We start from the raw sequence: 17,472 nt of genomic DNA on the forward strand, positions 1-17,472 counted from the left end.
TATTCCATATTTGAATTGACTGCTCGTGCGCCTGCCGTACAGCTACTATTGTACATCGGTAGGCTAATTCCTGCCAGAGAAAGGGGGAATGTACGTTCTGGCTCACCGATTCCGACAGACCCTAAATATTAACGCAAAATAGGCTTCTGGACTAAACTTTTACTAAAATGAAACATGCGACAAAATCAGAAAAATACTGCATAAATCCATACAAAAAAATACAGTAAAGTAAGGTTGTTTTGAACCAATGCCGGGTCTGTCGGAATCAGTAACCCAGAACGTACATTCCCCCTTTCTCTTATACAACATTCTTAAGCTCAATACGCTCTCTCATTTACAAACTTTACTTCATGTGTTCTTTCACTGTTAGAATTATATCTGATACATGCAATGTGACTGTCTAAACGAATAGTTAACTCTTTACAAGTGATTCTATTTTTACTTTTTCTTCCCGTCCTATTTGAATCCCCTTTTTAAAAACTGCTTTTTCAGATCTTCTATATCGATTGGCTTGTTATATTCAGCTCGTGTTTTTGTTTGAATACTTGCTTTCTTACTTTTGTAGTCATCAAAGTCTGTTTGTATCTGTTTGAATTCTTCGTCAGAAACTTTTGAATCTTCAAGTGCTTTACTGATAGACAGTTTTAGGCTAGACAATTTTGATGATGCAAGAGTGGAAATGGATTCGTGTTTTTCAAGCTTTTTCACAATTTTTTTCATTATAGCTGATGCTATAAATGATAAACCACCAACTGCTGCTGCGACACCACCTAGGATTAGAGAAACTGGAGTCCCTACTCCGGTAGCTAACAGAATTGTTCCCGTTACACCTGCAGCTGATGCAAGGATAGTAGAACCAGTGCTGGCATTAGAAAGGCTGTTGTAAGTTGTTGAGTACTTACGTCTAGCGCGAGAATATTTTTCTAATTCATCTTCTAGTTGTTTTTGTATATTACTAATGTGTGCCAGTCTGAATTGTTGACTTTCTGCTGCACTTTCATCAATATTAGGATAAAGCTTCACACTGCTAGTCATCTTTTTAATGCAAAATATAAAATATTTATCTTAATTCTCACTGGCCAGTGTTTCTGCTAAGCTTTGAAGCTGTTCATTGCTTAACACCTTATCTGTATAGTAGAAAGCAATCAAATCAAGATAAGTAAGATTAATACTTCTTATTTCTGTTAAATTATTTATATCTGCGTTAACAACAACATTTTGGTTTGACGTCTGTTTTTTTATTGTGTTAGAATCCTTTTGAACAGCAATAAATACTCTGACTTCTTCAACATTTAATGGTCTCCAGTTGAGATTTATTCCTCTCATTAGAACAGTGTTTGTGGTTTCTTCCCTTTTCCTGACAACTATATCAAATATCATAGTTGCATTCTGCCCTATTGGAAGCTTGGGTATAAAATCGACAATGGTGTCAGCGTCCTTTTCAACACTTTGTTTTCTGTGAATGAGATAGTTGTTCTTATGGAAAGGTTTAACTGCAACTTCTCCCCTGCTGTTAAACGCAGGAACAAGGCTAACAATTAGTGGTTTAGCATTGATTGACTTACGGAATGTGTCGTCTTTTCCAACAAGAGTGTATGGACTCACAAATTCAAACTTCATTTCCCAGTCAATCTTTTTTATAACAGGACTAAGTACCCATTTTTTATTCTGATGTTTCCACATGTAGTATATGTCATCGACAATTGGATCAGGTACATTAACATCACGGATTTGACCTAGTTTGAGGAATCTTGGTTTCTTTTCATCGTCGATTTCCTTTCTCTTGTAATGACCAGTGTCTGTAAACTCGAATGCATACACTGCACCAACTTCAGCATTGCTCTCAAAGTCGATAGCGTCTGCTAAATCTTTCAACTCTATAGTTGAACATGCAACAGGATAAGCTATTGTAGGTCCACTCGACATTTTAATACTCAATATTTTATGGAACTATTTCCAATGTAATGTTAAACAAACAATCAACTGGTTGTCCACTTTGATTTTTCAGATCAATGTGTAGGAATTCATGACACCCTTCCTCCAAGTCCTTGAACTGAAGTGTCTTAAATGTTGGCACGTGCATTTTACAAAAAGAGGCATCACTCGGTGGAAGAATCCTAAGCAGATCAGAACGCTGATCATTAAACAGATTATAGGATGTGTTAAGCTCTCTCATGTGAACAAACAGTACACTGTTAACATCCATGTCAATGGGACGTGTTCCCTTGTATATTTTTGTAATTCCAAGCATATCAAGGAGTTTGGTTGGAAACTCAACGTTTACTTCTCTAGTTTTGGGCATAGTAAGAGTAGCAATGAGACTTGCATGATTTAAACTCGCTGTAATACCTACTGGAGCAAACAATTCTTTCTCTAAAGTGCAGAAGTCATAGTAACCATCTTCTACAGAATGTGTTTTACCATTAATTCTAACCCAGTTGTTAGCCTTTTTTTTTACTGATATTATACCAAGTAACCTTGTACATAATTTCATGCAGTGCAACTTTCATTCCTCCATTTTGATTGTTGATAGGGGTTGCAAGTTTAACTGGCACACTAGTCTTCACATTTGTTAGTGTGATAAACATTTTTTATTCAACAACAAAAATGAGTCAGTATAAATTCAACAAAGACGTTAAATACAAAACTGGACCATATTACAATCCAAAGACTATTTCTTTCCATGAGTTGGACTTTGCTGTAACAGAAACAGAATCCATTCGCGTTAAAGTGCCTGACCCATTCCATTCTTACCTAAATCCCCCAATCAAAAATGATAGTGTTCCAAAGATGTGGAACTCTCACCCAATTCAGTTCTATCAGAATCAGTTAAACTTTGCAATATTCTGTGCAACCACAGGATGTGGAGTGTCCTATGCAGACCACATGAATAATTCAAACTTACTGACAAAGTGTGTGTACACATTTCACGTTTACTATCAGTGCAGGAGAATCTTGTCTGAACTTCAGGCACCAATGCCGCATGAAAAGAGCTGGAACCCATTCAACAATAGGATAAACATGAAAGTGTATGAGCGTCTCTGCAATGAATTCAATATAGATTTTAAGACCGACTTTAGGCAAAAGCAAGACAAAAACCATGGCATGGGAACACTATATTTATGGGGTGTCCACAGGAGGTATAATTTTGATTACTGGCCAGGTCATACATCTTTTTCTTCAAATGTGCAGGTACAGTTAGGATCAATAGAACAACAGCACCACAATGCATGGACTACTTTTATATTAGACACCGGCAAAGGTTTCACTGGATCAGGTGTTGAAAGGATCAATGAATCTATCCGAACATATGCGTGGTGCTTGCTAGGCTCGCAGGCACAGACACGATCAAACATAATGAGAACAAGCACAGGGTTTGGTGCCCAGAAACAGTTGTTATCAAATTTAGAAGATGTCATAAACTCTGCAGTTGATCTGCCTTCCAGCATCAAAAGGTATCAAGACTCTCTCCGTTATGCAAGATCAAAAGTTGACTTTGCTGTTGGTAACTGCCTTTACATGTTACCTTCTGATCTCCAGCTGCAGATTGGAACAATAACAAATTATAACAATGAAATCATTATTGCTAGTGACACCCAGCCGCTTGGAAAGGGTGAAGAACTGAATTCAGAAATCAGAACGATGTTACAGCCATATCACAATGAACAGAAACAAAGCGTGACAAGTGAAGATCACGCTGCAGGTGAAGATCATTCTGTCACTAGTGATGATCAAGCTGTTAGTATTATTGATGATCATGAATCGCAGAAGACTGCTCTAGTAATTGGTGGAGTGGGTGTAGGCTTACTTTTGCTTTATTCTCGTTAGCAGAACACCTGCAATTAAAACTATTAGAGTCCAGAGATGTTCAGACATGAAACCAACAACTTTACCTGCAAAAGATAACAGCCAGCTAACAATTGAACCAATGATTCCTGGAAGTGCATCCAAAGCTTTTGCTGCTAGTTTCTTTAATAGTTCTGCAATGTGTTTGAGTTGTTTCTTTACCCATCCCGGATCAGATGGAGATGAAGGTGAAGGTGGAGGTGGAGGTGTGACAGTGCCACCTGTGAGTGTTAACACTAATGTGCTTATTGCAAATCCTAACGCAGTTAGTATACTAGCTATTGTGATTCCCTGCTCTCTGAAAAGCGTTCTAATTCTTTCAGCAAGAGTTGTGTCTTCGTAAAGGATTCTTTGAATTGTATTTTTTATTCTGCTGACCTGTGTTCTCAGTTGTTCTCTATTGTTACTTAGAACTTCTAACCTTATGGCTTTCTCCTCCTGCAAATCTTTTAAACGCTTAGAAATTCTGTTTTTTACTTCTTGTTCTAGGTTCAAATCATCAGCATCAGCAAGTTTTTGTTTCTCTTTGTTTATATCTTCATCCAGCTGACCTAGTTTTGACAGATTATTTGCTATTTCACCTCTGATGGTTTGTAGTGATTGATTAAGGGCTTCTATTTCTCTCATAGGTAATAGTTCATGTGGAGTCTTCAATGAAGTTTCCTCAGAAAAAGAAGTCTCTATCTCTTGTATAAGTTGATCAGCCTCATCTGCAAGTTTATTAAGATCTTGCAATGGAACAGATTCTATTTGAGTAGCAGTTGGTAGTCCTAGTTCTGCTTGTTGAAGTAAGGAAACAACATGGGAAGATGATGACCGTGTGCTAGGCACAATATCTAATTGCCTAAGTCGATTAGCAGTAAGTTTTTGTTTTAGTGAAACTTTTGATAGAAACTTAGCAGGATTAGATTTATATGTAAGTTGGACTTTTTCTCCTTTATCGCTAGTTGTATATAAATGATTTGCTTCCATTTTGAACTGGTTTGGATCTAAAACATCAGGTTCTTCTCCTAAACTTTTGTAGAAATCTCTAACTTTACCTTCCAGAAGTTCATGTCGTGCCACCTCATAATGCAGTGAATGATGGTAGGGAACCAAAGGGATTGCTTCGCTCATGTCGTCCGCTGGCTCAAATAAATCTTCAAATCCACCTTCTGCCATTTGTAACTTATTTTTTATTTTGAAAATAAAAAAAGATGGCACAATCGTTCGGTTCTGTTCTTGATCCTTACAGAAGGCTGAAAGAACCTCTCGGGGTAAAAGGAATAAGGCAAACAGTTATAGTCACAAATAATCCTTCTACTATTGATCAGAATGAAATACTTACTGTTAGGTTTCCTAATCTAGGTAAGAACGATGTTATTGTACCAGGCACTGTAAGACTATCATTCAAATTAGAATTAGAATCTGGCTCAGATGCAAATAGGACTTTGGCTTATAATGTAGGAAGAGCAATTGTGAGGAAGATTACTGTCAAACTGGAAGGGCGGGAAGTGATGTCATTGAATAATGCAGATGTTTTTTTAGTTTACGCAGATAATTGGTTGACTGACAATGAAAAGAAAAACAGAGTGTTTCAAGGGATTCAGTCAGACAATGGGATAAAAGTTAGAATAGGAGCCGGAGATAAAGCTGACAACAAAAAAGATAACGCTGTCAATGTTGCTTTTGGAAACAAATTTTGTATTCCACTTGACTTTGAACTCATAAATTCACATCCTCCCTTCTATCAAGGAGCATTGCGTGACAGGCTGTCATACGACCTGACTTTCAATAGTTATGATCGTGTTATGCTTTCACAAGACCCGGAAGCAAAGTATAAGGTGTCTGGAATTTCTTTAGAGTTTGATGTTGTAAACCATCCTGAACTGGCTAGACTTATAGAAAATCAGTACAGTTCTAAGCTGCCTATCTATTATGAAAGAGTGTTGAATCACAGTACACTCTCAAAAAGCCAGGCTGATCCAATCTGGAACATTAACTTGAATACACCAGCTAGGTCAATGAAGGGAATACTTATGTTGTTTGAGGAACCAAAAGATTCATATGAAAGGCAAATAGAAAAGTTTTACAATCCACTAATCAATAGAGTATATTGCACAATTGAAGGGCAGCCAAACCAAATATTTGCATCTGGCATGCTGCCATACCAACACTATGATGAAGCAAGAAAGTACTTTACTGGAGGAAGATTGAAAGACCCAACATCTGATCTTGTGGCTAAAGATCTACATTTACACGGTGTTGGCGTAGAAGATTTCTTGACAAATAAATATGCGTTATGGCTGGATCTTAGAACAACTGACGACAACAAACTGCATGGAAGTGGAAGGCGAATTGAAAACGGATCAGAAGGAATCACAATACAAATTGAAAAGGAAGTAGGGAGTAGTAGTAAATCAGTTAAGATCTACGTGTTTGTTGTGTCAGATGCGCAGTTAAACATCTCTGAAAGCAGATTACAGGATATTGTTTATTGAACGTGTTAAAATGAAGTATCTAGATTTTCTTCCAAAAGATCCACACTGTTCTTTGATTTGTGGGGCAACAGGTTGCGGCAAAACAAGATATGTTTTGGATTTATTACAGACTGTTTACATAAATCACTTTGAACACATAGTCATATTCTGTCCAACCATAAAGCATAACAGAACATACAAGGAGAGAAAATTCATATGGTCTGATCAAAATATATTTATTGTAAATCCTTCTGATCGTCTAAATGTTTGCTTGGAGCATTATTTCGATCTTTTTCAGAACACACCAACACTGTTTATTATTGATGACTGTGCAGCAGAACGTGACATTGTTAGAAAGAAAAGTGCACTAGCAAAGCTTGCATTCAGTGGACGACATGCATTAATATCAGTTTGGATATTAACACAAAAATACAATGCAGTTCTGAAAGACTTTAGAGAGCAACTCAAAACAATAACATTGTTCTATTCAAAGGACCGTGACAGTTTTGAAGAGTGTCTTCGAGAAAATGATGTCATTGAAAACAAACAGGAGAGAGAAAGAATAAAGAATAATCTGAAATCTTCTAAGCACTCGAAACTGGTTTTAAAAACTGATCAACCAGTTCAGTATGTATGTTTGTAGAAATCCTTGCTAAGTTCTTGTCAAGTTCTTGTCAAGTTCTTACTCAAGTTCTTGTCAAGTTCTTGTCAAGTTCTTACCCAAGTTCTTACTAAGTTCTTACACAAGTTCTTACTCAAGTTCTTGTTAAGTTCCTACCTAAGTTCTTGTTAAGTTCCTACCTAAGTTCTTGTTAAGTTCCTACCTAAGTTCTTACTCAAGTTTAATTACTAGATTTTTATTTTATTCTGCATCAAAATAAAATGAACTGTGATGAATTGCTGATGCAGACTGCTACAGATATTGAAATCTGTGACAGTAGGACTATACCTGATAAAAAAGAAAGATTGTATTCACTTGCTGTTTGTGGAAAAACAAAACACTACCTTGGGCAGCAGTTAACTGTGGAAGAAGTACAACATCTTTCCTCAGAAGATATAGAAAAGTATCATGGACGGTATGAATCAGTGCTTGGTTCTAAGATGGTTAGAAGTATTGGACAGACTGTTATAGGTTTGTACACAAAGATTTTTGGACATTTTACACCTCTCGACTCGGAGGAAGACTTAACACATGATCTAACTCATGACCCTGTTGTTTCCAAGTCCCTCGAATCTCTTGCCTGTGACCTGTATTATCGATTTGGTGCTTTATTAGTACCATTTGTTGCTGGATTAATTACTTTCAAACACATTAATTTTCAGAATAAAAAAGATGACGGATCAGTTGAAGCAGACAGTGGAGCAGACGAAAATACCAGAAGTGAACACAGTGACAAAGAAACCTGGTAGAGTAGAAGCAGGAAAAAAACTAGCCGAATGGAACAGACAAAAAAAGTTAAATCAAAAGGCAAAGCAGAACATTATGTCTGAAGTTGAGCAGACACCAAACATTCCTGAAGTGACTAAGGTCACACAAACTGATCAAGAATTAAAATCTTCATTTCTATCATACAGAAAAGTAGCTGTAGCAGCTGTTGTTGGAGGAGGTGGATACTTGCTTTACAAACTTTGGCAAGGCAAATATAAAGTGTCAGAAACACCAAAATCAGAAACACCAAAATCAGAAACACCAAAACCAACAAACAAAGCAGTACAAACAATAAAAAAGCCCACAGTAGTACCTGCAGTGGATTCATTTCATATGGAATAATTTTAATATTTTAATTTTGATAACATAAAAATGAGTTCTGAAAAGACAATAGTTAATCTAGTTTATCACGCTGCAGTGATTGGAGGCTTGAGTGTAGGTTACACAATGCTGGGTAAAAGTCTCCTCAGAATGAAACCAGCCGACTTGGGAAAGTTAGACTTCGAAGACGGTGCTAAACTAATTGGTGTTGTGACAGCTTCCTTTGCAACAAAAGACTTCCTGGTGAAGCAAGGAATTATTCCAGAAAATATAAACATGTAAGACAATAAAATGGCTAGCTTGGTTATGATGGTGGGAGGTGCGATTGTAAATGCGCTTGCATTTTCTGGCAGCAACTATTTGTTTTCTAAACTGCAAAATGGTGAAGAGAGGGAAAGGCACAACAAAGCCATGGAACAACTGGCGAAAGCACAGGATGAATACGAGAAGAAACGAATTGCGCAGTTAGACTTTATGAATGATAAACTCAGGCAGCAAGGACATGCAAACAAAACCTTTGCCAATGTTGATGCAGCCATTCAAGAATACTATCTTGTAACTGGAAAGAAAATGAAGACAAGTGCTCCTCCAAAACTGGGTGACTTTTATCAGCCTTCAGAAGAGCAGAAGGTGGGCGAGATTGTTTTCATTGTTATTGGTATGGCTGTTGTTTACTTTATTGCGCGTGCTGTCAAATCTTAATATTCTGTCATTTAAAAAACCATGAGTGATGCTTTGTTATCTAAAATATATTATTCCCCAAAAGGATACTGGAAAGGAAGAACTGCTATTGACAAGCTCAGTGACGCAGCAGGTGTTTCTCAAGATACAGCAAAGAAATGGTTGTCAAAGCAGGCAGTTTGGCAGATCTATTTACCTGCACCAAGAAAAATTACACGACCACACTTTGTTAACATTAAACCGAATGACACTCATCAAATAGACCTGCTCTATTTACCGCATGACACAGTCAGAAGGAAGAAATATAAGTATGCACTGACTGTAGTTGATGTTGCAACAAGATACAAAGATGCTGAACCGTTGACAGAGAAAAGTGCTATAGCTACAGCTGTTGCCCTGCAAGAAATTTACAGACGTGGACCACTAAAGTATCCCAGAATGATTCAGTGCGATGATGGTAAGGAGTTTAAAGGAGCTGTCAACCAGCTTCTGTTAAAACATCATGTTACAGTGAAGAGAGGTATTCCAGGAAACCACAGGTCACAGGCTATTGTTGAGAGCTTTAACAAACAGTTGGCAGAAAAACTGTTTTCATATCAGTACCATCAGGAATTTTTGGACACAGAAAGTAAATTGCGTAACACTGAATGGGTCAAAAGATTACCATCAGTACTTAGAGCAATGAATCTGGAGGTATTTAAAGCTACAGGGTTAAGACCAGTTGATGCAATCAAACAGAAAACAATACCTGTTGCTCCAAAGTCAACAACACCAGTGGCATTACTACCTTTCAATCAGAAAGTCAGATATTTATATGCACCCGGTGAAGCTGAGGGTGACAGCAGGAAGCGTGCAACGGATCCAATCTGGAGTATTGACATTCATGAAATCAAGAGAGTAGTAGAGACAAATCCACCTATATATTACTTGAGAGAACCAGCACCGCAAAGAGCCTTTGTAAAAGAGGAATTACAATTAGTTCCACGTGGTACAAATGTTAAATGATTTTTTATTTCAGATTTTATAGTGTTAACAAAAATGGAAGCAACTTCATTTTTTTAATTTATATTTTTATTTTGAGTTATAAAATCAAACTCACAGCGATGGAAGACTCTGTATTAGAATCTTTATCGACAGTATTTGACACCGTTGAATTACAAGTAACGGATCCTCAAAATGTGCAGTCCAGTGTGCAAGACGCCATTGAACAAATTCCAAACAATTTGTTGATTGAACCTCCAGTAAAAGCGCAGATAGTCAGTTTAATAAAATACAAAACAGTCAGTGATGAGGTGCTAGAAGTTCATGTTTCAACCAGACAACTAGCACTTAATTCTATGGCAGAATTGAATGGAAACTGGGCAGATGAAATGATGAAACGGTTTGAGCAAGCTGCAGAGGATGCAAAGATGAAAGGATCCGGATGGTCAGAAGGTGAAATTCTAAAAATAGAATTGAAGCTAAGTAAATTTGCCCCCATCAGAGGTAGAAGTTACATACCTTTACCTCCTGCTCTTGTCAAAAAACGTGCTGTGCTGAACATAAAGAATGATGATGACAAATGTTTTATGTGGTGTGTTCTGGCAAGACTGTACAGTGTAAAGAAAAATGCAGAAAGAGTGTCTAACTATCATGCATACAGAAATAAACTAAACTTTACTGGTATTGAATTTCCTGTCAGCATTACAAGCATTGACAAATTTGAACAGCAAAACAAACCCATCACCGTAAATGTTTACACGTGGGATGAGGAAGATGAACTGAAACCAGTCAGAATATCAAAGAACTCACCAACGATTGGTGATTGTGATACTAACCATGTTGACATGTTACTAATGACTGATGGTGTAAAATATCATTACACTTTGATTCGTACAATGAGTAGACTGATGGCGAGCACAAGCAATCACAATAGTAAACAAGACTTTTGTAGGCGATGTCTCTTGCGTATTCCATCAATTCATGCAGCACTTATACACAAGCAACATTGTAAGAGCGTTGATGATGCGGTTGTGAAGTTAACAACACCACCGCCAGACAGCAAAGTGTATTTTAAGAATGTATGCAAACTACAGAAAAGTCCTTATGTTGTTTATGCTGACTTTGAATCTATCATTGTGCCATATGAAGGACCTTTACCAAAAGACCTACCTAAAACAGTAACTCTAAGTAATCATCAAGTCTGTTCATATGCATTTATTGTTGTTAGTTCAGATGGTAAACATTCTAAACCGCAATTGTACAGAGGACCTAATGCAGCAAAGAACTTCTTACAGCAAATGAACCAAGTGCGAAATGACTGCTCCAAACAACTGAATCTTTCAGACATTGTTATGAAACCTGAAGACCAAGAACAGTTTAACTCTACCACACAGTGTTGGATATGCGAACAAAGTCTAACACCAAACACAGACAATCCAATAGTAAGAGATCATGATCATGTAAGTGGGCAGTTCCGAGGAGCAGCACACAGCAAATGTAATCTACAATTAAAGTTTGATCCTAAGACTTGGAAGCTTCCAATCTTCTTCCATAACTTGCGCGGTTATGATTCACATCTGATCATGCAGGCAGTAACTGATGAATACAAAGCAAGATGCATTGCGCAGTCTTCAGAAAAGTACATGGCCTTTACTCTGAATAGTTTACACTTCTACGATTCTGCTCAACATCTGATGGGAACACTTGAGTCTTTATCTTCATCACTAACTGCTTTCCCAATCACATGTAAGTACTTTGACAGTGACTTAGTTAGAAAGGGAGTCTATCCATATGAATACATGGATTCGTGGGAGAGGTTTGATGAAGATGAGTTACCACCAAAGGATGCTTACTTCTCACGGCTGAAGGGTAAAGGTATAAGTGACGAAGACTATGAACACGCTAAGACTGCATGGAATAAATTAGGATGTAATACAATGGGTGATTATCATGATCAATATTTGTTGGCTGATGTTTGTTTACTTGCAGATATATTTGAGAATTACAGAAGAACATGTATGAAGCACTACAATCTAGATCCTTCACATTACATATCTGCACCAGGCATGAGCTGGGATGCATTTCTTAGATTTACAGGAGTAAAGATTGACTTGCTATCAGATCTACCTACACTTCAGATGATTGAAAATGGACTACGTGGAGGAATCAGTATGGCTTCACACAATTACTGCAAAGCCAACAACAAATACTTGGACGACTTTGATCCTATGAAACCTTCTAATTACATCATGTATCTAGATGCAAACAATTTGTATGGTTGGGCAATGTGTCAGACGCTTCCACTTCGGAACTTTAAGATCTATTCAGGACCATTTTCACAATGTGTTGTGCTGACAATATTAAAAGCAGGCCCAGACAGTCGAAAGGGATGGATACTAGAAGTTGACTTAGACTATCCACTATCACTTCATGATCTACATAATGATTATCCTTTAGCGGCTGAGAGGTTAAAAGTAAACCCAAGAGAACCTCCAAAGCTGGTGCCCAATCTGTTTCACAAAAAGAAGTATGTGTGTCACTACAGACTGTTACAGTTTTACATTAGACATGGATTAATTTTGAAGGCTGTTCATCGTATAATTTTATTTGATCAAGAACAGTTTATGAAACCTTACATCATGAAAAACACAGAACTGAGAACCAAAGCCGCTGATGCATCAGAGAAAGACTTTTTTAAACTGATGAACAACAGTTGCTTTGGTAAGACAATGGAAAACCCACACAAGAGAAAGGATGTTAGACTTGTTACAAGAGAAAATGAGGCCATCAAGCTGACATCCAAACCACAGTATCAAGACTTTAAATACTTTCATGAACAGCTGTATGGTATCTTAATGAAAAAACTTGTAGTCAAGCTTGACAAACCAGTATTCATAGGCTTTACTGTGCTAGAGTTGTCAAAACTGTTGATGCTTGAGTTTTTGTATGATTATTTGAAACCAAGATATCCCAAATCGAGAGTACTTTACACAGACACAGATTCATTCTTACTTGACATTCCAGCGGATGACATTTACAAAGATCTAGAAGCTGAAAGTCCTGCAGTAAAAGGAAAAGATTCTTTTTATGACACTTGCGACTACCCTAAAGAATCACCATTGCACTCAAATGTTAACAAGAAGGTTATTGGAAAGATGAAAGATGAAATGAATGGGAAGATAATTAAGGAGTATGTTGGATTGCGTGCAAAGATGTACAGTGTTGCAAGTGAGAAAGGGGTGGTTAAAAAAGCAAAGGGTGTAAGCAAACAGGTTGTAAAGTCGAGCATATCGCATGATAACTACAAGGAAGCACTGTTTCAGAAGCGAGTGTTTCACCATGACAACCCTAAGATCAGTTCCGCGCTTCATCAGATCAACACAACTATTGTAAACAAGAAATCTTTAGATGCTAATGACACAAAGCGCGTTTATTCATCACCAGAATATTCTTATGCAATTGGCCACTGGAGGACAAACGGATGCGGCTCCAAATAGTCTGAGTGTGTAATAAGAATTTTTGTCAATCGGGAAAACCCGCTATGACAGCTTTGTTTTGACTGCAGCGGGGGAGAGAACGTTGCTTGTGAAAGGGGAAGTGTTTGTGAAAGGGGAGTTAGTAGGCTTTGTTGAGTTTCAAAGCAGCCACCAAGTACACTTATCAAAAGCTTGAATAAAATAAACAAGTCAATTGAATAAGTTAACACTCGGCGGCCGCCCGAAGGCAGCCTAAATATTGAAGCGTAGTGAAGCGTAGTGAAGCGTAGTGAAGCGAAGCGTTGAAACAGAGTGAAGCAAAACCAATAACACAGCTGAAGCAGGGTGTTGAAGCAGGATGATTAAGAAGACAGCCAAAGCAGGGCAGGCGCAGCAAACCGTACATGCATGATCGTTACTATATTTAGAATCACGTCATTACTATTTTTGAAACCGTACATGCATGATCGTTACTATATTTAGAATCACGTCATTACTATTTTTGAAACCGTACATGCATGATCGTTACTATATTTAGAATCACGTCATTACTATTTTTGAAACCGTACATGCATGATCGTTACTATATTTAAACACTTGTCTAACAGTGCAGGCGCAGTGTGATACTTCTGTTGTTGCGCACAAACAAGCACTGTAAGTCTAAGACTGGGACTGTTGGAGCTCTGATGTGACAGGAATATGCGGCGTTTCTGACCAGTACTCTCTGTACTCTTCGATCTGGAGCATCTCTTCGATTTGTTTAAGTTTGCCCATGATAAAACTGATTGGCAAACCAACAGTGGTAAATCGCGGAAATGCATAAAGCGATCTAGCAACGGCGCGTAGTCTACGCGCATGAACATCGGAATAACCAGTTTTTGCTTTCAACCAGTCAGCCCACGTTTCTTTCATTCTCCCTTCTTTTCTTTGCTTCTCCTGCCATTGTTTGCACATAATCAAAAACTGTCCAAACTGAATGTAAATTAAGATTTGTTGTGCGTCCTGTCTTTTGAGATTTCTCATCCCTTTTTGCAGTCTTTCCACAATATCTTTTTCATTTTCTGCTTGAGCAAAATAAGCATTTGTGAAAGCTTCTGTGGATATAGCATGGCTAACATCTGCTTGGTTTGAAACGAGATAGTGATGTAAATCATTTGGCGTTGTTGGTTCTACTCTCTTTTTCTTTCCGTCTTTTTCTTTGAACAAATCTTCTATCTTCCTTTTTGGTTTTTTGGGCAGTCTCATTAATCCTTCTGTTTTAGCCTTAACTGCTATTAAGGCCATCTGCTCAAAATATTTTCTATTCTCTTCTAGTACATGCTGTTCTTCTTCTGTCCAAAATTCTGATGGTGTTGGCGCTGGTAGTGGGACATTACAAGCTTGTTCCATGTCAGGTAGAATTAAAGTTGTTGACCGCCTAGAATAATCTAACAATTCTTGATGAACATTTTGCGATTCAAGAAGCTCTTTCTCTAATTCTGCGACATTCACCTTGTTAAATTAAGCACTTTTTTCACTGAAACACATACACGTCCTCACAGAACAGCACCGCAATACGAAATGGCGAGACAGGTCTGCCTGGTTGCTAACAACACAAACTAGATCGGGTTACTATCAACAGACAGTGGTGGGCGGAAGTGACGTAACTGTTGCCAACACATGATTTAATCTTGTCTTGCCATTGGAGGAATATAGAAGACAGGCTTGCTGTTTGTTTTTACCAGATCAATACGGTAGTTATGGCTTACCGACGAACGGGCAGATTGGATCAATACGCACGCTGGCTGCAACTAGTTAATATTTCAATGGAAACTAAATTTAGCGTTGCACAGAGAGAAAGGGAGAATGTACGTTCTGGGTTACTGATTCCGACAGACCCGGGATTGGTTCAAAACAACCTTACTTTACTGTATTTTTTTTGTATGGATTTATGCAGTAATTTTCTGATTTTGTCGCATGTTTCATTTTAGTAAAAGTTTAGTCCAGAAGCCTATTTTGCGTTAATATTTAGGGTCTGTCGGAATCGGTGAGCCAGAACGTACATTCCCCCTTTCTCTCTGTCGGTGTTTTTAAAAAAAAAATTTAATCTTTTTTTTACCTTTCGTACACATTGATGCAAATATGTTCGACATCATTGCTATGTTTCTCGAACAGACAGCCGAAATGACCCTTACACACATGTCATGAAAGCGACGAATGAAAGAAACAGGCGCGTCCAAGCGCTCATTGGTAATTTAAATAAGATAAATAATCTACCAATGAATTGTTTTCCTTTGTTTCTATTTTCAGCATCTCACAATGTGAACAATGGCCTCACAGATTTTAAAGCCCATTTCACTCGCTCTCAGCCGCGTCTACCCATTATTCCTACACCCCTTCTCAAATAGCTGAATACACCTGTATCACTCGGTGGCATCAACACAGGTTTCAAAACCCATTTGACTCTCTCCTAGCACCCTCTCACCTATTTCTACGCCACTGTCCAAATAGCTTAATATATGTGTACCACTCGGTGGCATCAAAACAGCTTTCAAAACCCATTCAACTCCAAGCTAGACCCTCTCCCCACTAATCCTACGCCCCTTTCTCGGTTGAGTAGTTGTACTTTTCGTGCTGCCTACTGCGCATTTGCGCTCATGGTAATTAAGCTGTCTTACTAATACTGCCCAAAAACAGGATTTCCAGTTTTGATGGCATTTTTACAATTTCAGTGCCCTTCTCAACCAAAAGTGCCTGAATCAGTTCGCTTGTACAATGTAACAGCTTTTGTTCATTTTCCATGTATTTAACTAGTTGACCAACCACCCGCCCACCTGTCTATCTGCTGCCTGTTTTACTTGGTTGGTTTTTCCTACCCTCCATCGTTCCTTTTTTCAGTTGCAAACCCGTCCAGTTAACATACCTTGAGTGGTTTTTCCCACCAATCTTCCCGTCCCAGTTAACAGATTCCCTATCCCTTTCCCACCCATTTCCCCAAACCACCTAATTCGTTCAGCACTCTCTCCAAACCCCACCGCACCACGACACACCAGTTTTTTAGTTGTACCCCCACCCGGTTAACAGACCCATATCCCTTTCACACCCATTTCCCCCAAACCACTTCATTCGTTCAGCACCCTCCTCCAAACCCCACCGCACCACGACATCCCAGTTTTTTAGTTGTACCCCCACCCGGTTAACAGACCCATATCCCTTTCACACCCATTTCCCCAAACCACTTTATTCGTTCAGCACCCTCCTCCAAACCCCACCGGACCTTAGTTGTACCCCCACCCGGTCAACAGACCCGTACCTGTTTCCCACCCGTTTCTTCCACCATGGGGTCCCGCGCGATGCCTCCTCCCCCCGTGTCCAAGAAGGACTACCAGTCCGGACTGCTCATGTCCCGCCGCTGGTCGACGCCCGGCATGGTGCCTGTGTTGAATCTCTACTCACACTACGTCAATTGCGTCAACGAGAATGACATCACTATGCGCGAGCACCGGAAGAAGCTGTGCAAGACGGCAGTCGGGAAGGAGCGTGAGAAAGACATGAGGGAGGCCTATGATGACGTCTTGAGTTCTGAGTCCACTTCCAATATGATAACGGTGAGTGGTGTTTGTTTGTCTGGAGAGAGAGAGAGAGAGAGAGAGAGAGAGAGAGAGAGAGAGAGAGAGAGAGAGAGAGAGAGAGAGAGAGAGAGAGAGCGTGCATGCGTACGTGTGAGTGTGTGTGTGTGTGTGTGTCTATGTCTGTGTGTGTGTGTGTGTCTGTGTGTGTGTGTGTGTCTGTGTGAATATGCGCGTGCGTGTTTGTGTGTCGGAAGGGTATTTGTGTGTGCGTGCGTGTGTGTGTACATGTATGCTAATGTTCAGGCAAACTTGCGCGTATATGAGTGTCTCTACTGAAACTGCTAGTGCGTCTGCGCGAGCAATAAACCATAGACCATTTATCCTGGACCGCCAACTAGCTCTCTCTCCGCTCTTTCTCTCTATTACGAGGTAGCGGCCTCTCGCATTTAGGAACCTACGCTTACAGGGCCTTTCAGAAATCAGGGGGATGTCATATCCGGTGTCGATTGTAAACATGGACGAAGTTGCCGAGGTAAGTTCTGAAAATGCTAAAATAAACTCAGCTAAAGTGCATATGGAACATGTTTTTCGATGAGTTTTGTTAAGTTTAGTTTGGAGTTTTGGAAAATCCAGTTCATTGTCACCTCCCATTGTCACAAATAACTGGAGCGTGCTTTCTTTTCACTGTCTTCGAATCGCTGGCCTTTCAAACCGGACGCTAAGCGCCC

General features: G+C 38.9%; 1 protein-coding gene across 1 annotated transcript in view; it reads left to right on the forward strand.

Annotated features, from left to right (window-relative positions):
• LOC138971170 (cyclic nucleotide-binding domain-containing protein 2-like) overlaps positions 1–17,472 on the forward strand; it is a gene marked incomplete in the record, with an annotated part of 59,190 nt that overhangs the window by 17,939 nt on the left and 23,779 nt on the right. The window contains 1 exon segment of the mRNA XM_070343806.1: positions 15,483–16,780. Within this exon segment, the coding sequence (XP_070199907.1) occupies positions 16,511–16,780 (270 nt within the window).

This window comes from Littorina saxatilis, linkage group LG7 (genome assembly GCF_037325665.1).
Source record: "Littorina saxatilis isolate snail1 linkage group LG7, US_GU_Lsax_2.0, whole genome shotgun sequence".
Lineage (NCBI taxonomy): Eukaryota > Metazoa > Mollusca > Gastropoda > Littorinimorpha > Littorinidae > Littorina > Littorina saxatilis.